Source organism: Passer montanus, unplaced genomic scaffold (genome assembly GCF_014805655.1).
Source record: "Passer montanus isolate IOZ18808 unplaced genomic scaffold, ASM1480565v1 scaffold1, whole genome shotgun sequence".
NCBI classification, from domain to species: domain Eukaryota; kingdom Metazoa; phylum Chordata; class Aves; order Passeriformes; family Passeridae; genus Passer; species Passer montanus.
Genome location: NW_024356504.1, coordinates 23185245 through 23206394, shown reverse-complemented (window position 1 = coordinate 23206394; position 21150 = coordinate 23185245). Strand labels below are relative to the sequence as shown.

The window sequence follows — 21150 nt, the reverse complement described above, 5'->3', positions numbered from 1 at the left end:
TCAGCCTGGCCTTCATCCCAAACCCGTGCTGTCGTCTGGAGCACGTGGGGAAAGGCAGTGACAAGGGCTTGCCCAGCCAGGGACAGCTTTTGGTGCAGTTCTGGGGTGGTGCTCACGGCCAGGCTTTTCCTGGGCCTCCACTTACTGAAAGGATGTCAGTGGAGGAGCTTCTCCCCAGTGTGTGACCCTGTCATCCCTGGGCTGCATTTCCAAAGCAGCCTCTGCCCTTGGTTTGCCCTGCTGCGCTCCCTGAGCAGCAGTGGGTGCCCCTGTGCCTCTGTGCCAGTGCCAATCCAGCCTGCTCCTGCACTTCCCACGTGCTTCTGTCACAAAGCTTTGAAGCAGAAATATTTTTCTTAGGGAGATGCCACAAATGCACTGAGCAGCTCCCAGAGCTTGGTCTGCCTGTGCTGCTCAGGGTGCATTAGTGACAGCACACGTGGGCAGCAGGGTTTCCAGGAAGAATCATCATCTCTGAAGAAAACAACAAAAGTGTTCTCTGGAAGAGAGCTTTTAACCTGACAGTATTATTAGTCAATCTCCCCTGTCCCTGCCCAGCAGATGGACTCTTGGATACATCCACACACTTCCTTCAAACAGCAGGAGGATTCAGGAGGAATTCAAGAGCCACTGGATAACCCCACTTGACTGGTTCTGTAGTAGGAGCCTGCCAGGAACTTGGGGTGACCACAGCTTTCCTGAGGTGTCAGTGCTGAAAGCACTTGGGGCAGCTCTTTTCCACTGGGAGCTCTGTGGTGACCCTGCCTGAGCCAAGAGTGGTGCCAGAAAAACACCTTTTAATGCTTTCAACAGAGCACTTCCTTCCTAACCCAGCTGAGGGTTAGGAAGGAAGTGCACGCTCTGACAAGAGGCACTAAACTGTGAAAGCTGGGGCAAAGTCCGGAAACTTGGGATTTGTTTCTGCTCACTCTCCCCTGGCTACAGTTGTCTCCACTAAAGGCAGTGGAGTTTGGAAGCACACACACTGTTTTCCAGGAACGGGATCTTTATCTCCATCACATCACCGGCAGGTTGTTGGAAAATGCAGCCTGCAGTGAAGCAACACAAAAATCTTATGCTTGATTTAAATAATGGTGTTCATTGCCTATTAAAATGTAACTTCTTGCTTTAAAAAAAGATTAATTAAAATGTACAAGAATGCAATTCAGTTACATTTAATGCTTCAACCCAGTGCTCACTTTCATCGCTCATTCCCAGAAGTAGTATTCAGGGAAGTACGGCATTCTCAGTTCTGCCATTAAAAGCACAAATGACTATCAAACCTGTTCTTTTCAAAAGCCTGGCTCAAGTATCACTATTGTTAGATTTTTCATAACATATTACTTTGGTCATTACTGTTTTGCAAGATAATTGTATCAGTGATCTAACTTTTGACAGGATCCAAAGTGGCTGAAAATAGTTCACTGCAGCACCTTTGTCTTTTAAAGGCCATTTGGGGCTTGTTATTTTAATCCTTGTGCAGCCTGATTTATCACTTCAAACATCTGTCAGCTGTGCTTTGTCTTGAAATTGATAGTGATAGTGTTACTGATTTTTCAAGAGCAGCTGGTAGAGGTTCATTAGTTAAGCTCTCAAAGGGAGTAGATAACTGTAATATTTTTCTTTGTTAATCATCTCTTACGCGTTGTAATAATACAGAGCTTGAAATCTGCTAGAAATGCACAGCTTCTCTTTGTTTCTAACTCGTCAGAAGCATCCTTTCATTCTTTTAATCTGGTTCGATTATTAAAACCTCTCCTCTTCATAATGCAGTAAAAAATTGAATAATTGCACATGAGTGGGAAGAGAGAGAAACCAGCCTTTGCTGTGTCGCGTTTCGCACTGAGAGAGGTCATCGGGGTCTCAGAGTTAACATCCAAACCCAAAACAACTCCGGAGAGGAGATTAAGGGCTCTTCCATAATTGATTTTTAATTTAAACTTTACAAGGCATAAAAAACCCTCATGACAACTTCAGTGAAGTCAGGTTCATTTCCAACAGCTACAGCAGTTTTCCGTCCCTGCCCACAGAACAGCCTTCATGCTGAACTACGGCTCTTGAAGCGTTTCCCCCCAGAAATCTTTGCCAGCCAGGCTCCAGCTGAGCACCACGGTGGCTCCAGCCCAGAGATTCCAGGCACTGGAGCATCTGGGAAGTCTCCTGCAGCTGAGGGCGTATCAGCGCTAGCGCCGCTTCCACGGGCAGCGCTCACACACAGATAATTACCGCTGGAAATTAGTATTTTAATGAACTGATCCCAGCAAACGTGCAGCGAAATCTCCCAGGCATTAAGGAAATAAGCGGGAGGGGAAATTATTAACTGTGAAGTTCAGCAGAGGGCTGGTTAGCAGGTGCTGGCTGGGCAGAGGGGCTGAGTGTCCCTGCTTCCCTTTGCTGGGATGGGCTCTGGTCCTGCAGGCTGCCCTGGGTTTTAGGGACAGGGTTTAGTGGGACTTGGCAGTGCCGGATCAGTGGTTGGACTCGATGTTTTTTACAGTCCTTTCCAACCTCAATGACTCCATGAGCTGCACCTGCAAGCAGCAAAACTTCAGTGTAGATTGAAAACACCTGGCATCTCACAGGATTTCCAGGTGGATGGGATTGTCTTATAAATGGCCCTAAAAATAACTAAATGTCAGATCTCCACCGTAAAAGCACATCTCAGTCTCATAAGACAGTACATGTGTCCATAGTAGCAGTGAAGCTCAGTGCAAAATGCATTGTGAGAATTCAGCCTGAATATCATGAAAATGCATAGAGTGACTGAAAAAGCCACTTGAGAATCAGTGGGGATTATTTGGTGCTAATGTAATAATAATCTAAGTTTTCTGTATCTACTGTATCTCAGTTTGATATTTTTATACAAGGCTTTTTCAGACCCTTCACAGAAAGGTTTACATTTGTTTTATTTCTCTGCCCTTCCAGAATACCTCATATATAGTGAAGAACTAAAACTACTTAGTGATATCTAAGAAAAAAATTTAAAAGTTTTCCCCCAACACATATACAAATAAGACCTAATTTTAATCTCAAAGATCTCTAATTTAGATTTAAGATGGGGGGAGGGGAGCCTAAAGAGTCGGTCTTCAAGAAGAATTGGTGCACATTTTTGGCAAGAAACATTTCTCAGAACAAATTTTCTGTTCTCTCAGCAAAAAGGTAGATCAATCCAATGCATGGATATAATTTAAAAGCAATCTATGCTCTAAGCAATTTATCCAATTGCGGCTGGAGGGAACACTTCAGATAACCTAAAACTACTTGTCAGGGTTGTGAGAAAGGCACATTTTTGAAATAGGAAATCTTTGCAGGCTTTATTTTTAATTTTCACTCTTTTCTTCTGCTACTGCTTCTTCCTCCCAGTTTTGTTTCTTTACTGAAGTGCTGTTTTAGTAAAATAGTATTTTGCTTGCTTGCACAAATGAGAGAATTTTAAAGTGGGTTGTTTTTTTCCCCCTGTAAAATATGATAAGAGTTTGAAGTGTCAATTTTGTTTAAAAATGTGCAATGAAATTGCATCTGGGATTGGAAATTTCTCTCAACATACCCCTTTTGTCTGTGGGTTATTGGGATGTTATCATCTCATGTTCTCATTAAACTAAAGATATCTACCTGTACCTTTGCTGGCCTTTAGGTGGCTGCACGTGCAGACAGAGATCTACATCTACAGCAGAGATCTAGATCTTTCTCCCTCACGTGGTTTGAGGAGGAATGGCAAAGTCCCTTTCAGTGGTCCTGGCTGGCTGAAGGTGAGCCCAGGCGTGGCCAAGAGGGCCAGAGGCACCTGGGCTGTGTCAGGACCCAGGACTGGGCACTGGCGAGGCCACACCTCGAGTGCTGTGTCCAGTTGTGGCCCCTCAGTTCAGGAAGGACAGTGAGGGGCTGAAGCCTGCCCAGAGAAAGATCTGGAGCACCAGGAGTGGCTGAGGGAGCTCAGGGGGCTCAGCCTGGAGAAAAGGAGGCTCTGGGGGTCAGGCTCTGCTCCCAGGGAACCAGCAACAGGATGAGAGGTCGTGGTCTTAGCTGTGCCAGGGGGGTTTAGGTTGGACATTAAGAGGGATTTCTTCACAGAAATGGTGATTGGACACTGGAGTGGGCTGCCCAGGGAGGTGGTGGAGTTACCATCCTTGGAAGTGTTTAAGGAAACCTGGATGTGGCAGCAGTGCCATGGTCTGATTGAAATGGTGCTGTTTGGTCACAGGTTGTCCTCTGTGATCTCAAAGGGCTTTTCCAGCCTCAGTGATTCAATGATTCTGTTTACAAGCAGAAAATCCAATGGGCTGCAAGGTTCAATCGTGAAGGCTTTCTTTCCTGCTGAAGCATCTTCCCATTGTATTTTTAACTAAAATTGTTAAAATAATCCAATTCTGTTAGTTATTGAACCGAGGATTTCTGGCTACCTTCCCTGAGTGAAAGAAAGTTGCAGCAGCATTTAAAGATTTCTAAATTGTAACCTCCCTAATTTGTCTGGGGGATTTTGAGAAGTCTGAGTGCTCTGCCACTGTGCAGCTGGAGATCAGCCCCCTGACTCCCAGCTCTGCACTTTCCCCCCAGAATGGATATCTTTGCTAGATTTGGCACGTTGAACCCCACAGTCCCTCTGTATCATCGGGTTCAAAATGAAACAGAAATCAAGTAAACTCTGAATTTGTGACTTAATTTCATCTTTGCACCAGAGTGAAGAGCCAATCATTGCCCCAGAAGAGAGAAAACCAGGCACAAGAACCTGCTAGGGTTTATTTACTTACACTTTAGCAAGGACAAGGCTTTAGAACCTAGAAAGGGATTTTGAGTGCCTGAGGGTGAGGGCACCCTCAGCTACAAGGTTCAGTCTCTCTTCTGGATATTCACACCCCACCACCAGCTCAGTGCTTGGTGGATTATAGAATCACAGAAGGGTTTGGGGTGGAAGAGATCTTAAAGCTCATCTCAGAGCAAGCCATGCCATGGTGGGCAGGGACCCCTTCCACCAGACCAGACTGCTCCAAGCCACATCCAGCTGGGCCCTTTTGCTTCATTGCAGAGCAGCTCCACTGCATCCTGAAAAATAAGGCTGTGGCTGGATGCAACAAGCATGGCACTCTCACACAGTCCTGCTGAAAGATGTTGCTTGGCTCCCAAATTCCTCACAGCATTCCTGACAGCAATCACATCTGCAGCCATAAAACCCTCCACAGCCTCTGTCTTTGAAAAAAAAAAAATTAATAACCAGTAAAGTTCAAGCTCAGCTTGTTGTGATGAATTATTGGAGCCCGTCATCATTTTCTTGGGGGGAAAAAAAGACTAAAAGACTATAATGGAACACAATTTTATGGTTTTTTCCATTTAATTGATGATGGGCTGAGTTTTTATTAATATTTCTGGGCTCCAGTGTAAGATGCTGAAAAAGCTAATATGAGATCATTGTATCTGGTTAATGTGTGTGCTTTGCAAAATTGATAAGCCCTGTCAAGACATAAATTATTTAAAATTTGATAAATGTGTTGAAATCACTGAATTTTCAAACCGATAAAGCAGAGTTATTTCTCTTCCCCGCCACACACCCCCCTTCAAACTGGGGCTTTTGTGCAGCCACTCAATGGGGCCACGTTATCTCATGGCCTGTGAGGATCCAAAATCAGCACAGGGAACCCAGAGAGGTGTCCTGTGCTGCTGCAGAGGGGACACAAGTGCAAACCCATGGGACACTTGGGCATGGAAGCAGCAGAGAGGGAGGATTCCGCTGGAATCCTCCCCCAGTAAGAGTTTTTCACTGGTGAAACTGGGGGCTAGAGGAGGCGGTACCCCTCCCCTCCAGCAGTGGGATAAAAAGCTCCCAGTGAGCAGCAGAATGGTGCTTCAGAGCTGTTTATTCCAACAGACCAATTCATTCCAGCTAATTGCTGAGAGTTTTTAAATGATTCCTGGCAGGGGTGAAGCTAAAGGAATGATTGCTGGTGATTGATGAATAACCTGGATAAAATTCCCAAAGCACCAGAACTCTTAACTCTTGCATGGGGACACCTGCTTTTATTTAGTGCCTTGCCCACAGAGAAAGGCACTGGAGTGAGTTCCAAATGAACCCAAATTTGGGCAAATGGAGAAAATAGAGCATTTACTGATACCAGTGTTTCATCAGTGTCAGCTCATTTCTCAAAAATAGCTCACAGGGAATGTTATTTAACCCTGTGCTGCTCTGATCAGGATCACGCATGGAAGGGGGAGAGTTTGAAGAGCAGTCACCATCTTTTAGAGGAGGGCACAGGAAGAACCAAAGGTTTGAAGTTTGAAACTCCATAAATATGAACCACACTGCACTGATTTGAGCTGCTCTCACCATTTACGCAGCAAAAGAAAACAGTGAGACATCTGTGGATGGGGCCAATGTTGTGTTTCTTACTGGAAAATATCTACAGGCAAATGGAAATTTTAGGGTAACTAGATGCCATTTTACAGCCTCTGTAATTGGGAAAACGATTAGGTGATTTCTGGGTAGAAATTGATGGTTTGGAGGGAATGGGAAAACACTGGTGCAGCAGAGGAGAACTGTGGCAATAGCCATCTGTTTAAATGGATACACTACCTTCCCTAAGCTGGTATTTTTCAAATACCCTACCAGCAATATTTTTCACTATAGTGATGCATTATAGTGAAATGGAAAGATGCTGAGGAAGTAGTTTTTTTCCAGCATGTGCTGCATTCTTTTAATACAGATTTTTTTATTGCCCGGAAATTGCTAAGCAATGTGAATAAACAGCTGAACAAAGCCATCGGCCCTTCCTCACTAACAGCAGAATGCAGCCAGTGAGGGAAGGGCCTTGGGAAAAACTGAGTGTTAGAGTTGGGTTCTCTTGTACTGCAGAAAGCTTTATTCAAAACAGGAAAAAAATCTGCACACCACAAAGGTTTTACATTACAAAAGCACAAACCTTATTCACATCTCTGAGCAGTGTCCCCTCGTTCCTGCTGCTGAGGCAGGCACCGAGCAGAACCAGGCGGTTCTTTGTTAAGTGCCTTTTTTACTGAATATTTGCAAAACACAACCAATTTACCCCCCCTAGCCACGAGGTCCCTTCCTGCAGCCCCCTGAGCTGACAGCTCTGTCAGCTCCTGAATCTCACCTCTGTAATGAAATTGGAGAAACAAGACAGCACTAGGATGGAGCAGAGTCAAGAATTAAGGCTGTGCAAGACTGGAGAATCCCACAACCTCACAAAATACTTCAAAAAAGAGAAGGAAAAAAATACTCAAGCAAAGTGTAAGGTACAGCTTTCTGCAGTGCCTAGGGATTGTTGTCTGGGCCTTAAACAGGAGTATTGCATCCTTATAATTCAATTTATCAATGATTTCACGTTCCTGTGTTATGAAAGCTGTTCTGTTGCCACATGAAATAGCCCAGGTCACTGTAGCTTCAGGGGTGTGTTTCATTACCCCATGAATAAACCTCATTTGGTGTCACAATTACATAAATAAAAGTAGCAGTAGTCTAGCAAGGTGCAATTCTGTGATTTCTCCATCATGGCCTTGAAATACTTGTGCCCTGGTAGGTTATTGATGTGGCAAACCCGCCTGGCTTTAGAATGTGCTAATGTTTCCCACTCTTCAGCTGTCCCCAGCCCTACACCCACATATTTCTTCTTTTCCTATCAGAGCCTTCAGCAAGGCACCCCTGGGAAAGCAGCTCTGCCATCTCATCTGGTGTGAGAGCCCCCAGAAGAGGCATACACTGAGCACATGGCTCAGCGTCCTCTGCATCTCCTCGTAAAGGGCGAGGGGAGAAAAGCCAAAGAGCCATTGCAGCATTCCAGTAAGCATTGCAGAAGACAAGTAGCCCAGAAGGATATTTGAGGGTGTTCCTGTGCCCTTGCCAGAGGACAGTCAGAGCTGGGTGGGGTCACCAGCAAAGCCAGATTCCCCTGTGAACTAAACAGCTTCCTTTCCATGTATTTCACCTCAAAATATCCAACCACTTTTCCCTCTGACTCAGTTGCTAACAGCAATTCCAGCTGTAGGTGCCCATGGTTTGAGTGGTCATTAGCATTTTAAATAGCATTTCATTTAGCCATGCAAATGAGGAAAGTTTCTGGTATTCCAGCACTGCCAGGCCCCTGGGCCCAGCTGTAATCCAGAAATGCAGCAGAAAAGCCTCTTTTTTGTGCTTCTCAAGGCCTCAGGTCAGGCTGGGGATGGGTGAACATGTGCAGCACTTCTTGCTTCATGTGAGCAGAGTCACTTCTCTGCAGCAGGGGAGTGATTTCCCGGGCAGTGGGGATGGCCAGCTGATCCTGGGCTGGGACAGGCTTAGGAGTGACTGGAGAACCACACATAAACATGACAGAGCTTCACCAGGAACTTTCCATCACAGCAGAAGTGATGTTTCCCCCAGCATCATTATGACAGCGCTATTTGGGCTGGTACAGATCATCATCTGTCACTGTTTCCATTAGAATCTCCTATTTCCCCGGGTTCCCAGCTCAGCCATAAAAAATATATAAGATAGAAGCAGAAAGTTGACATACAAGGTCTCGGGCTGAGAGTGATCACTGTTGTCTTTTCTTCCCCCGCTTTTAATCTGAAGAAGGAAATAAGGTATTTTTGCAGAGACACACCTGGCCCACTGCATTTCCACCCAGCCGTGGATTTATTTCTAGTAAAAAATAAGTGATAGGACAAGTGGAATGGCCTTAAGCTGAAGGAGGGCAGGTTTAGATTAGTTATTAGGAAGAAATTCTTTACTGTGAGGGCAATGAGGCACTGGAACAGGTTCCTGAAATTGTTCAAGGCCAGGCTGGAAGGTGTTCCTGCCCATGGCAGGGGGTTTGGAACTGAATGATCTTTAAGATCCCTTCCAGCCCAGACCATTCTGTGATTTTATGATTTAGCAATAGTGATGGTCACCTTTCAACACAAGCTGTGAATGTTGCTGCTGTTCCACATTTCATCTTAATCACTGCATTAGGGGTGATCAGGAAGGACACGTGGTAGTGGGTTTGGGCTCTGGTTTGGAGCTATTGCTGCAGAACAGGCACAAGTGAAGATTAAGGGCTTTGGAGTTTCTAATCTTTGCCAGATGATGAAATGAAAAATTGTGATTTATAGAAATAACAGCTGGATATCGTAAAAACAGAGCCCTGTGAGGAACCAGAGGTGTAGGAGACCCTTTGGGATCAGGAGCAGAGGGAAAAGCAAGCCCAGCACTGAGGTTTCCCCCATGAGACACAAAGCAGAAAATTCCATCCCACACGTTCCATGTCTGTGCTCCGTGTTTTGGCTGCTTTAGGCAAACTTCCACCCTGTAATGTTGCTGCTGCAGAGTGAAAACCCCATCCCTGCATTAGTTACACTGGGATCCACCACCTGGACCCTGGCACTGGGGGATCAGTGATGCAGCAAGAGCAGCATTTTGCCAGGAGGAAGGGCCAGCAGCAGTTTGTCACTGGGGACACGGGCAGGACAACAGTGTCCTTTCTTCTTCCAATTTTAAACATCTCTTTGTTCTATTCACACATTTTGTAGAAAGAGATGCAGCTGAAAAAGTTTTTCTTTTGTACATTAGGACCACTGTGTAAGGCAGTTCTAAACAGAACAGACCCTAAAAATGCCTTCTCCACAGCTTCTACTCAAGATTTAAAGTACCTAAAAAGTCAGATGATCATTTCTATCCTGTTGAAACCCAGATCTTGCTTCTGACCTCTGGATCATACACTCAAGTTCTGCATTTCTGACAGGACTTCTCTGCCAGAGAGAGCAGCAAGAACACACCTGGGAAATGTGTGTCTGCACTGAGTTGGAAACTTTACTGAGAGCTGTTTGTTTCACTCTGAAATCCTAAGGCCATTCTGTCACTACCAGAAGGAAGTTTTGCTTTCTGATTGCAGACTCAGCTCGGTCTTGTCACGGATCTTAAAACTGAGCTGAGCTGTGTGGCTGGGAGTGCTCAGCACTTCTGGAAGGCCGGGCCTTGCTAAGCACAGGCAGCTGTGCAGCTGAAGCCAGCACACCAAAACAGGGCCATCTTCACTGTGTCAAACTAAGGGCACAAAACGTGCAAACTAGGTTTGGATCAAATGGAAAAAGCAACACCAGAAAAGACAAATGTACAATGAATGGTTTAGGAGACAATTACACCAACAGAACAGGATTTTAAGCCTAAACCAGCTGGAAGGTTGTGGAGAGAAAAAGGAAGGGACTGGAAAGTCGTGCTGTTCTCTTTCACTCTGTCTTTTAGCAGAGGGGCCACTTTGGTCTGCAGGGTTTCCACTTTCCCCAGTCAGGTATTCACCTAACAAATCTGTGAGCATGGGGCACCTGCCTGCTCTTGCACATCCCAGCCATCAGCCTGTCCAGAGGTTTATCCATTTGTCCCCATGGATGGCTCCTATTGACATTTTTGCATCTTCCATAAGCTATTTTGAGTAAAATCCTTGAGCTTTCATAGGGCAGTAGAAATTACTCCTTACAGTGGCCCAGGTGACTGATTCAGACCCTGTGGGTATAAAAAATAAATATCCATGGCTCCTTCTGTGTCTTGGCTGTTTTATTCCCCCCCTTGACACTGCTCTCCCTTTCTGTTCTGGAGCAGGTGTTCTGTGACGCCAGCCGGGTCGTACAAGCCGCGGACGTGCTGGACTGGGAAGACAAGGATGCTGCAGAGACACTGGTTGACAACGTGGTCCATTCCAGGATCATCAACCCCCTACGCCTCTTTGTCAAACCATCTCCAGTGCTGAAACACGGCCAGGTGTCCTACTCGGACAGCATAGAAAACTTTTGGGATTGGTTGTCCAACATCACGGAGGTTCAGGAATCTCTGGCACGAACTAAACGCAGACCTATAGTAAAAACTGGGAAATTCAAGAAAATGTTTGGGTGGGGTGACTTCCACTCCAACATCAAAACTGTAAAGCTGAACCTCCTGATCACGGGGAAAATCGTCGATCACGGCAACGGAACCTTCAGCGTTTACTTCCGGCACAACTCCACGGGTCTGGGGAATGTTTCTGTCAGCCTGGTGCCACCTTCCAAAGTGGTGGAGTTTGAACCATCCCCACAGTCCACGCTGGAGACCAAGGAGTCCAAGTCCTTCAACTGCCGCATCGAGTACGAGAAAACAGACCGCGCTAAAAAAACTGCCTTGTGCAACTTTGACCCTTCCAAGATCTGCTACCAAGAGCAGACCCAAAGCCATGTCTCCTGGTTGTGCTCCAAACCCTTCAAAGTCATCTGCATTTACATCGCTTTCTACAGCGTAGATTACAAACTGGTGCAGAAGGTCTGTCCCGACTACAACTACCACAGCGAGACGCCGTACCTGTCCTCCGGCTGACCCGGCCTGGGGCTGCAAAATCACACGAAAACGAGCATTCCCATTAACCTTTTGGAGAAGAATATGTTTTCCTATCAGGTTCAAAAGTCTCTAAAAACCGTAGCTGTGTTCGTGCTGTATCGTAACTAATCCAGCTGTTTATGTAACAATAATTTTCGTTTGAGGCCGTTGAATTTTAGCTCTCTCATCGTTCGTAAGGGAACCGCCAGGCAGGCACGTGACAAGAATCAAACAAAATTATGTCTGTAACGAACACTGATCTTAAAAATCGCTTTTTTGAACAACTCCATGGCAGAGAGGTTGTCTTTTACTTGAATTGGACAGCACTTAGCAGGTCCTGTTTCTCATTGGGAACTTTAGGTGACAATAGAAAGAACAAATGATGAAGCAGCCTCAAAGCTGCTCATACTCAAACTTCAAATAAACAGCTCTCCCACTGATTTCATAAAGAATTTTACACAGAGGGCTCAAGTAGTCAAGTCCAAATACAAAGAGGAAGTGCTAATTCTTTGATAAAAAGAAAGAAATCTGAATTTTTATGAGTTGTAGTAACTGTAGGTGTTCATTGAAGAGCGAGTAGTTCTTCCTTCAGACTTCCTACCATGGATGTGCAATGATGTAATTAGACCTCAATGAGCTTTGGTTTATTACACCCCACAGGTGTGCACGTGTGGTATACATTCCTTCCTCCCGTGCCCACCACTGGGTTAGATTCCTCTCACACATTCACACAAGCACACACAACCCAGGATTAGTTTTTTAGCAACAGAGAATCTATAAATACCTGGGGAAAAGATAATCTCTGTTTAAGTCAACCTGGTCTAGTGGAAGGTGCCCCTGCCCATGGCAGGGGGTGGAACTGGATGATCTTTAAGATTTGTTCCAACCCAAATCATTCTGTGATTCTCTGAAGTGTAGCAGGGGCTGGCTTCCAGGAAAAGGAAGCAATTATTTTGCAATGCAGCCCCTGAGCATTAAAGTGCAGCAAGGAAAACCCATCACAGCACAAGGATGATACCTGAACAAGCAGCTTTCTCCCTCTTGGCCCCAGTTGTTCCCTTAGCACTGCACTGCACACCTTAAGTCAAAGTATCAGCCATGACAAAGAGAGAGAACAACAAGCTTTCTCCCTCTTGGCCCCAGTTGTTCCCTTAGCACTGCACTGCACACCTTAAGTCAAGTCAAAGTATCAGCCATGACGAAGAGAGAACAACAAAAATCTATGCACCTTCACCTCATAAAGCAGGTTTGGAACTGTTAATATAACTACTCAGCCAGGCTTTCCCCTGGTGCAGAACCAGCTCCCTGCAGCTGTAGCAAGGGAGGGTCCAGCTGTGGTCCCACCGCAGTCAGGAGTGGTTGGCTCTGGCCATGCAGGTTCCAGCATCTCCCCCTGTGCTTTCTCTGGGTATTGATCTGCTGCTGCTGCTGCTGCCAATTTGCTCTCCTGCCCCTTGGTGACAGCTCGATGTCACCTGTGGAAGGAGCTGGCTGAGGAAGTGCTGATTGCCTCCAGTCAGACTCGCACACGGGGTTCAAGAAGTTACACACAGCTTAAATAAAGCACTATTGAAATACTGTTTGGTGATGTGCACACAGGCAAGTGACTGTGGCAGCTCAGAAGGACTCACTCATGAGATTAATTCTGATTTCCTTGGTAAAGACTCACAAAAAATTACTCTGTTAAAAATATACGAGTAACTGGGTGATTTGTTTTTCTCTTTAGGTGACAAATTTAAATGTGTGGTTTAGTTTGATCAATAATCTAAATGTTTTCCTTCATCTTATTTCATACAGAGTCTCTCCTGGTCTATAATGATGTTTTTTAGTTTGCCTATTCCTGTCAATTCCTACAAGTTGGTCTACTTTGTGTTCTGTATAGCGTGTCCTGGCCCCAGCTGTACATGAGCTTGGATTTATTGCTACGAGTTCAGTGGTTGGTGCTTTTGTAACTTAGCTGTAAGCCATGATTTTATTGCCATGTATTTTTACTCAGCACTGTAGGCAATTAAAAGAAAACCCTACATGCTATTTATTGTAGAGTATGTGGAAACCATGTATGTATATACACTTAAATATGTGTACATATACAGAACATATGTGTACATGTATTTGTATGTAAATAAAGAGAGTTTATTAAATCTGGCACTTGCTTGCAGCCCATCTGATGTTTGGTTTTAAATGTTGCATGTATGAAGACACAAAGGAAAACTAGGGCACAGCAACAACTCACTGCACATTTTTGCCCAGCTGGAATTTGTTTTTCTAGGAGATATTTAAATGTGTGCTGTAGTGAACAATGTACAAGCCTAGGCAGAGTAGGTTCAGCAGCATTCCATGAGATTTGAGAAATGAAGCACATGTTTTGACAAAGACAATCCTGAACTGTTTAATAACTGCACCAGGTACATGAAAAGTGAAGAGGAAAGTTTAAATTGGACAACATTCCCCAGCAGGAACGTGCTGGGAGAGAGGGCAGCTCGCTGCTGATTCAGCCCTTGCTCAGTCCCTCATCAAAAGGGGAGCTGGATTCTCCTCCCACTTCCCAGGCTGAGGTTTCCAGGCCTGAGGAAGACAAAGCATGGGAGAACTCACCCCAGTGTCCTCCCATGCAGCCCTGGCACAGGGAAGCAGCCTGGCAGCGGGAGGGAGCTGTGGTACCAGACTCCATCACACCCAACAAGTCCTCACCACTTTTCTTCCAGCCACAATACTTTATGAATCAGCTTAAAAGCAGGTGGTTGCAGTTTTTCTTCCAGATTAATTTTGAAAACACAAAAATTTTTTTTTAAAAACAAACAGTTACATTCTTACTGCAGTCAAAATCTGCTTCAGAAGAAATTATTTACAGCCAGCAGGGTAAGCAAAATACAATGCAGTGATGACAGGCTTGATTAGGTCAGATGTCATGCTGCCCATGTAAACAAAACTAAATGTGATTTCATTTCACACAGAACAGGCCGTGCATTTTCCTGTGTAGCAGGTGACTGTTTCAGACAAGTTTCAAATTGTTGCTACTATAGCTCTTATTCAAAGGATTTTGAAACAAAAACTTGAATTATTAAATATAATTTAAAAAAGAGTCTTGAGTGGGCAATCACAATTTATGGTTGCAGCAACTTAATCCAGAAGTTTTTTTTATACAGCCTTTATTTAATCCAAAACTCCACAGGACAGTTTTGTACACATTTATATCAGTAAAATATCAGAGAATCATGGAATATCCTGAGGTGGAAGGGTCCCACAGGGATCATTGAGTCCAGCTCCTGGCCCTGCACAGGACACCCCAAAAATCCCACCTTGTGCCCAAAGCACTTCCTGAACTGTGGAAGGTTTGGGGCTGTGACCACTTTCCTGGGGATTTAATATTAAAAATGTAAACTTATTGCTAAATACCTTTCCTATTGTTCTCTCCACCCAATGGGGAGAACATTAAAAATTTCCAATAAAAAGCAGCTTCATGACAAACATATAAAGCCTCAGCTTTTTTCTTTAGCCAGCACTCTGTGCAGAGCTGCAGGAACGCACATCCATGCTTTTTTAATCATTCCAACCTAAAGAAGGAAGTAACAGCTTGGAGTTTTTCTTGCGTTCCCACTGAAGAATTTTGTCCTCTGGACCTCCAGATTTCTGATTTCCCTGCAGCCCTCACCAGTGGCCACATCCTGCTGGGAGTTCTTCAGGCTCCCCAACTCCTTGTGGGGACCACGAGGCAGTGCCAGGCCCTCACAAGGAGCCAGCAGGGCAGAGAGCTGAGCACTGTGTGCCATGGCCTGCCTGGGGTTGCACATTTGCTTTTTAGAGGGAATTTGCAAATGAGCAAACCCCTGGATGATCCTGATGCAACTGGAAAAACTCTCACAGCAACCAAGCGAGGGTGTTCCGTGCAGATCAGCATCCTGTGCTGCTTTTCTTTCTAAATTGTAATTCAAGGACATTAGAATTTGCTATTTGTTTTATGCTCTGTTGACCAGCATAATCTGGATAATGTTTTATTTATAGTATAATAATGATTCGTCATTAGCACCGTCTCTATTCAAATTTGCACAGTTGAAAAGACAATAACAAGCTGCTGTACACTAAGTAGCTCAATGAAACACACATCAGTCAAGTAGATTTTTAGCTGTAGGGTGTCTAGTTTGAAAAACCAGACTTTGCCATTCCCACCTCTCCCTCGTGAGCACCTCCTGCACGTGTCCATCAGGAGCAGCATCCTTTGTTTTGGAGCTAACAAATCAAGTGGGTTTACAGAAGAGGAGCTGAATTATCATGAAATATTCTACTTGGTGTCAAACAACACATCCCCTGAGGGTTGTTGAGCTTGGGGCTGCAAAACCTGTTCAGATCTGCAGCCAGGAGTGATGGGAACTGAACAGAGTCCACAGGACACGGCCAAGGCTGCTGCCACCAGCTCCATGGCACAGCTCTGCAGCCCCAAACACTGGGGGCTGTCAGCCAGAAGCAAGGCCAGAGCTGTTGGTACCCTCAAGCAAGAACCCCAGCCATCCTGACTGAATTTTGAAAGGAAAAAAAAAAATCACAAAAAAATGCTATTTCCAAAGATGTAATTCAGTCTCCAACTCAGCACAAATCCAGCACCAGCTGCAGCCCAATTAAAAAGCAATCGCAGTCATGGGAAAACAGTTTAGTGGAGAAGAAAAAATCCTACCTGCATAAACAGCGGTGAGACTCTAAAATAGACTCCAAAAGAAATATCAGCACCTTCCTATTCAACAGGAACTGAACAGCCAACCAGGTCAGTCTCTTGCACTGCTCTCTGCTTTTGTCCTCAAGCCAGAACAGAGGGGGAAAAAACTCCACTGCTTCAGGGACTTGTTAATGTATTCTCTTCATTTTATGGAAAATGCACTGAGATCAGCTCGGCTGGCCAGAGCAGGTGCTGATCACACCCAGGCCATGGGCTGGACACCCCCATGGGCCGTGCACTCAGGAGCTGCACCCAGAGATCCTCCTGGCTCACTTCCCACTCGGAATGTGCTGTGGCTCCTCACCCAGACACGGGGAGCTGAGCCGCACTGAGGGCCCAGAGGTGATGGGCATTCCCCTGTACAAGTCAAAAGCTCAACTGCCTTTCCCAGCTAGCAGCAAAGGAGCGATGTGGGAAGCTCAGAGCTGGTACATGGGGACACCAGGGTCTCTTCTGGCTTGTCCCGAGGCCAGTACCTCCACCCAGAGCTGGGCCATGGGAGCAGGGCAGGGGCACCACAGGACGTGGCCTGATGGCACTGATGCCTCAGGCTTTATTAGCATTTGTAGTTTTCAGATTCTGTGCTGCTTTAGTGTCTGGGTCTGAGCTTCATATTAGGGGATGGTGAGCTCTCTTCACAGAGTAGGGAGACAAAGCAATTCCTTCTCCAGGTGGGGACCAAGGACAAACGATCCAAATCTCAGGCCCAAAAGCACAAACAACGTGGACTGAAGAGAGAAAAACAAGAAGGATGGGACTGCATAACCTAAAGCTATAATTGCACAAATAACTCCAATATGCAAATGGAGCAGAACTGATAAAAGTGAGAGACTTTATAAAAGTGATCATCCATTTTGGGACCGTTTTGGTTCATCTTGGGTGCAGCCCTGGCTGGGCTCTTGTGCTGCCCAAGGTGGATCCATTGAGGCCTCCTAATAAATCCCTACTTTAGCTCTGCCTAGTCTCTGTTCTAGGGCAGCCTTCACAAGGCATCAGCAGGAGCTGAGCACAGCCATGGCAGGAACCCCTGTGCAAAAGCAGCCCCTGGAACACCTTCCCAGACAGCCCAGTGTTCCCCTTGCCTCTCGTGTAACCATCCTTGGAAAACAAGGCAGCTTTTTTGGCAGCCTGATCCCCAGCCAGCATTCAGTCCTCACCCTGCTCACTTGCCCTTGGCAGCCCTACATTTCAGCCCCCTCGGATGCAAATCCCATTTCCTTGTTCTCTTCCTCATTCCCAGACAGTGTGTGGCTCTTTCATCATTACAAGCCAATTAAGCCTCGGCTACCTTATCTTAACAGCTCCAAATAAGCTGGTGATCTTCCTGAAAGGTGATACATTATAATTGGTTCCAAATTGGCAGGAAAGAGAATAGTGAAACATGAGACTTGGAGGTTATTTGAATTAGCCCTGAAGTTAAAAATGGCCAAAAAATCCATCCCCACCTAAAGCTATCAAGGTGTTTGCTTTGAACTTCTAGTCACTGTTGCTTCCCAGAAAACAAGACTTGGCATCTTTTGTGCTGGAGATCCTGCCTGGAGCAACCTGGTCTAAGGAAGGCATCCCTACCCATGGCAGGGGTGGAAGAGGGTCTTGAAGGTTCCTTCCAACCTAAAGCATTCCATGACTGAACTGATAAACACCTAAACAGCCACGACAGAAACATCCCAGTTATGAGGTTTTAGATGGATGGAAAGCACTTACACCCCTGCCCACATCTCAAAAGCTCCTGATGAAATGGAACTCACACCAAGCTGTTCTAGAGAATGACCAAAAAAAACCCAAAAAAACCCCTCAGTTCAGGTTTTCAAAACACATCAAGTTCATTTAACTTGGACAGGAGAACACGTTCTGGCTTAGCAGGAAACTGCTCTGAGAGGAGCTGTCAGTCCCTTCTCAGCCAGCAGTACTCCTTAAAAGAGGAGGTGGTGGAAGAGTGTCTGAAGCAGGTGATGCTGAGCGCTGCTAACCTGGGAGCACAGAACATTTAACACAGATTTCTGAGCAGGTAAACTGAAGGATTAAAAACTATTTCAAGTTGCCACATTGAAGATGATAAGCAAGCCTATTTATTAAATAGTACTTAGAGCTACTTAATTCCAATCCACTTCTCATGTCAGATATATTTAACTGAGGCATTTCTGACTTCAATCGGGGAAGATTTGGATTAGCCAAAGCACCCGGGGAAAACAACACAAGCCTGCTCACCCAGCTGCTTGAAGGCAATGCCACACAGAAAGATTGATCTGCCCCGAGGAATAACCTCTCTCTTCCACTTCCAGCACTTGGTTTTAAAGTAAAAACACTACAAATGCCAGACCTACAGTCTTTTGTCACAGCCGAGCACAAGCCGAGTGCTCCAAGCAAAAACAGCAGCACAGATGAATGGTGTGCAAGGCCCCCACATCCTCCAGGTCAGCCAGGCTCAGCAGTGCCCAGACATTAGGAGATACTTCTGTCTGGCAGAAAGAGGGGAGAGAGAAATCTATTTTGATTCACCACCCCAGTTATCTTTAAAACAAGCACAGCCCCTTATTTAAAATATGAGTATTGAATTGTGTTGCCAGAAGCAGATTAATTGCAGCTTCCAGGAAAAAACTCTGAGCTTATTTCACACTGACTTTATTCCCTCTTGAATTAAGTTCCTTATGCTACACCAACTCATTTGAATTTTTTGAATTGGTTTTGCATAGTATCATTTACTGATGTACTATCTTTAATTACATAACACACATACACTCTCCAACTGCATTATTAATGAAAGTGTTTTTAATTAAATGGCTCTCAGCATAATATTCAGTCATTAATTTCACATGCTCAGGATGTGGAGAGATTCTGTTCTGATGGTCTGGGGAAGCTCTGTGCTTCAGATGAGGGATACTTGCAAAGTGATAGTTTTTGAGAGAAGTTGGAATCATTATGAGCACAGAATTACCTCCTCAGCAGCTGCTGCTGCAGTTCTGCTCTGCTGGGCATTAGCTGTTCTTCAGCTCAAGTGCTCCTTTTGCTCTGCCACACTTCACCACTGGTAATTTGAAAATGCCTCTCCCTGGACTCAGGGAGACTCAGGGGTGAATAATCTCAGGGTTATCTTTTAGGAACAATTTACACTTAGACAATGGCACTAAGGCTGCACCCACTGCAATAAAATCTTCACACCCTCCTCCCTAATTATGGGCACCCACCTGTCTCCACTCTGAACCTTCCAGTGCTCTCAGAAGTGACAAAGAACATTCACACTCCTGGGACAGGAATTTTTTTTGCCCATGGAGACACAGACACACTGGCTCATCATGCAGTCACTCCTTCACACTCACCTGCTGCAAAAGTCCCCAATTATGGCCAAGTGGCACAAGAGCAGCATTTTAACTTATTTTTTTCTGCAAACTAGCACAGATTTACCTTTTCTTCACACAGAGGTGGCAGGAGGATCTCTTTTCCAGTCCAGCTTGGAAAAGAAGGCCCACCAAGGCAGTCCTGTACAACTTTTCCCTTCCTCAAAGTCTGCAGAAAGGATTATTTTTCACCTCAGTTTGTGCCTTCTATTGATTGACAAAAAATAAATTCCATTTAAAATAAAAAGAATTCCTAGGACAGCATTTTCCAGGAAGACTTTGGAAGTCTTGGAATTAATTTTTTTTCCTTTTTCTAGAAGAGCTCAAAGGGACGTGAGAGCAACAAGACTGCACACTATAGTTAGTACCTGATTAATCTGTGAATTACGTGGTAAATTCTGTCCATCCTCCACAAAGGCAACTGCATATAAAACTGGTTTTGGATAGGACTCTTCCTGGGACTCACCATTTAATTAACCTCTAGTCTAGATAACCCTGGACTTTTGGTTTTGACTAATAAAGTCCTTCTCTTTAAAAAATCCTCTAATTTCTTACATTTTCCCCCAGTGCTAATGCACACGGGGAGGGGAGTGGCTCTTGCCCATCCCATTGTCCCAGAGCAGAACACCCTGGGTCACATTCCACTCACCATTCCCATCTCCCGGCTCTTCCAGCCCTGCTCCTTCAAAAGCAAAATGAGTAAAAAGCCCACAAAAAACTTTACTCGATGAAAAAGCTACTAAACATGGACCTCCAGCACATTTACAGTGGATTTTTGAGAAATTACTAATATTTTTGTATGACAAGATTAATGATAATGTATGCCCACATTCCCAGCACTTCATGTCTACATAAAACATTGTGCCATAATGAAGATAATTGAAAGCATGACTTCCATCAATATTTAATTAGCATTTGGTGCTAACTCATTATTTCGGTGCAATTAATTTGACGTCTTGCTGCATGGCCTGCACAGCTTTCCTCCTAGAGGGTTGTTTTATTGGTGGGGCATAAGTAACATAAGACACGTGCACCTTCCCCAGGGATCCAAGGGGACTGTGAAATAAGGAGAATATGACTGACATTTTAATCTACTGCAGGATGCAAAAGCACATTAAAGATCACAATGTACACGTGCATTTGGCTCAGGTATTTCTGCAGTTAAGGGCAATATTCTGCTAAACCAACATTTTCAGAAAACAAGCTGTGCCATCATCACACCAGGCTCTTCCACGTGTCTTTGGTGAAATCCCTTTTCCAGGCTGCAGAAGGACACACGTGATGTCAGCACACAGCTCTGGGAGCAAGGACCAAAGAAAGATTCTCTTCTCTTCCAAATTATTTCCGCAGTTCTTCCCAAGAGCAGTGAGAGGAGCCCTGCACACCCACCCAGGAACAGGTCCCTGAGCCCAGCACTCCCAGCAGCTGACAGCCAGGAGAGGGAGACTAAATTAATTAATTAATTAAGGTGCAAATGGGAAAGAACACTTGGCCTACCATGTGAAAGGGACACCAAGTCATCCCAGCCCAAATCCACTGGAAATAAAAGCACTCTGCTCATCCATTATTTGGTGCATCTTCTGTTGATGATGCAAAAGAAAACAATCACAGCATAAGCAAGCTGCAAGTGTTGCTCTGGCTGCTCAACTGCTCCCACTGCCCCGGGGAGGGCACTGATCCTTCATTCACCCCCAGCTTCAATGTCTAAGCCAACCTTGCTGAATAAAGAGCTTTTAACAACCCCACACAAGGATGGCTGTGGGCAGGTGAGCAGTGGCCAGCCTTTGCCTCCCTCCAGGGCA

The 21150-nt window shown here is 45.2% G+C and overlaps 1 protein-coding gene across 1 annotated transcript in view; it reads left to right on the top strand.

The window, feature by feature from the left end:
- NXPH2 (neurexophilin 2) overlaps window positions 1-12420 on the top strand; it is a 34334-nt gene extending 21914 nt beyond the window's left edge. Inside the window, exon 2 of the mRNA XM_039701463.1 lies at window positions 10562-12420. Coding sequence (XP_039557397.1) covers window positions 10562-11305 — 744 coding nt within the window. The 3' untranslated portion in view covers window positions 11306-12420. The remainder of the gene's footprint in view (window positions 1-10561) is intronic.
- The last annotated feature ends 8730 nt before the right edge of the window (window positions 12421-21150 follow it).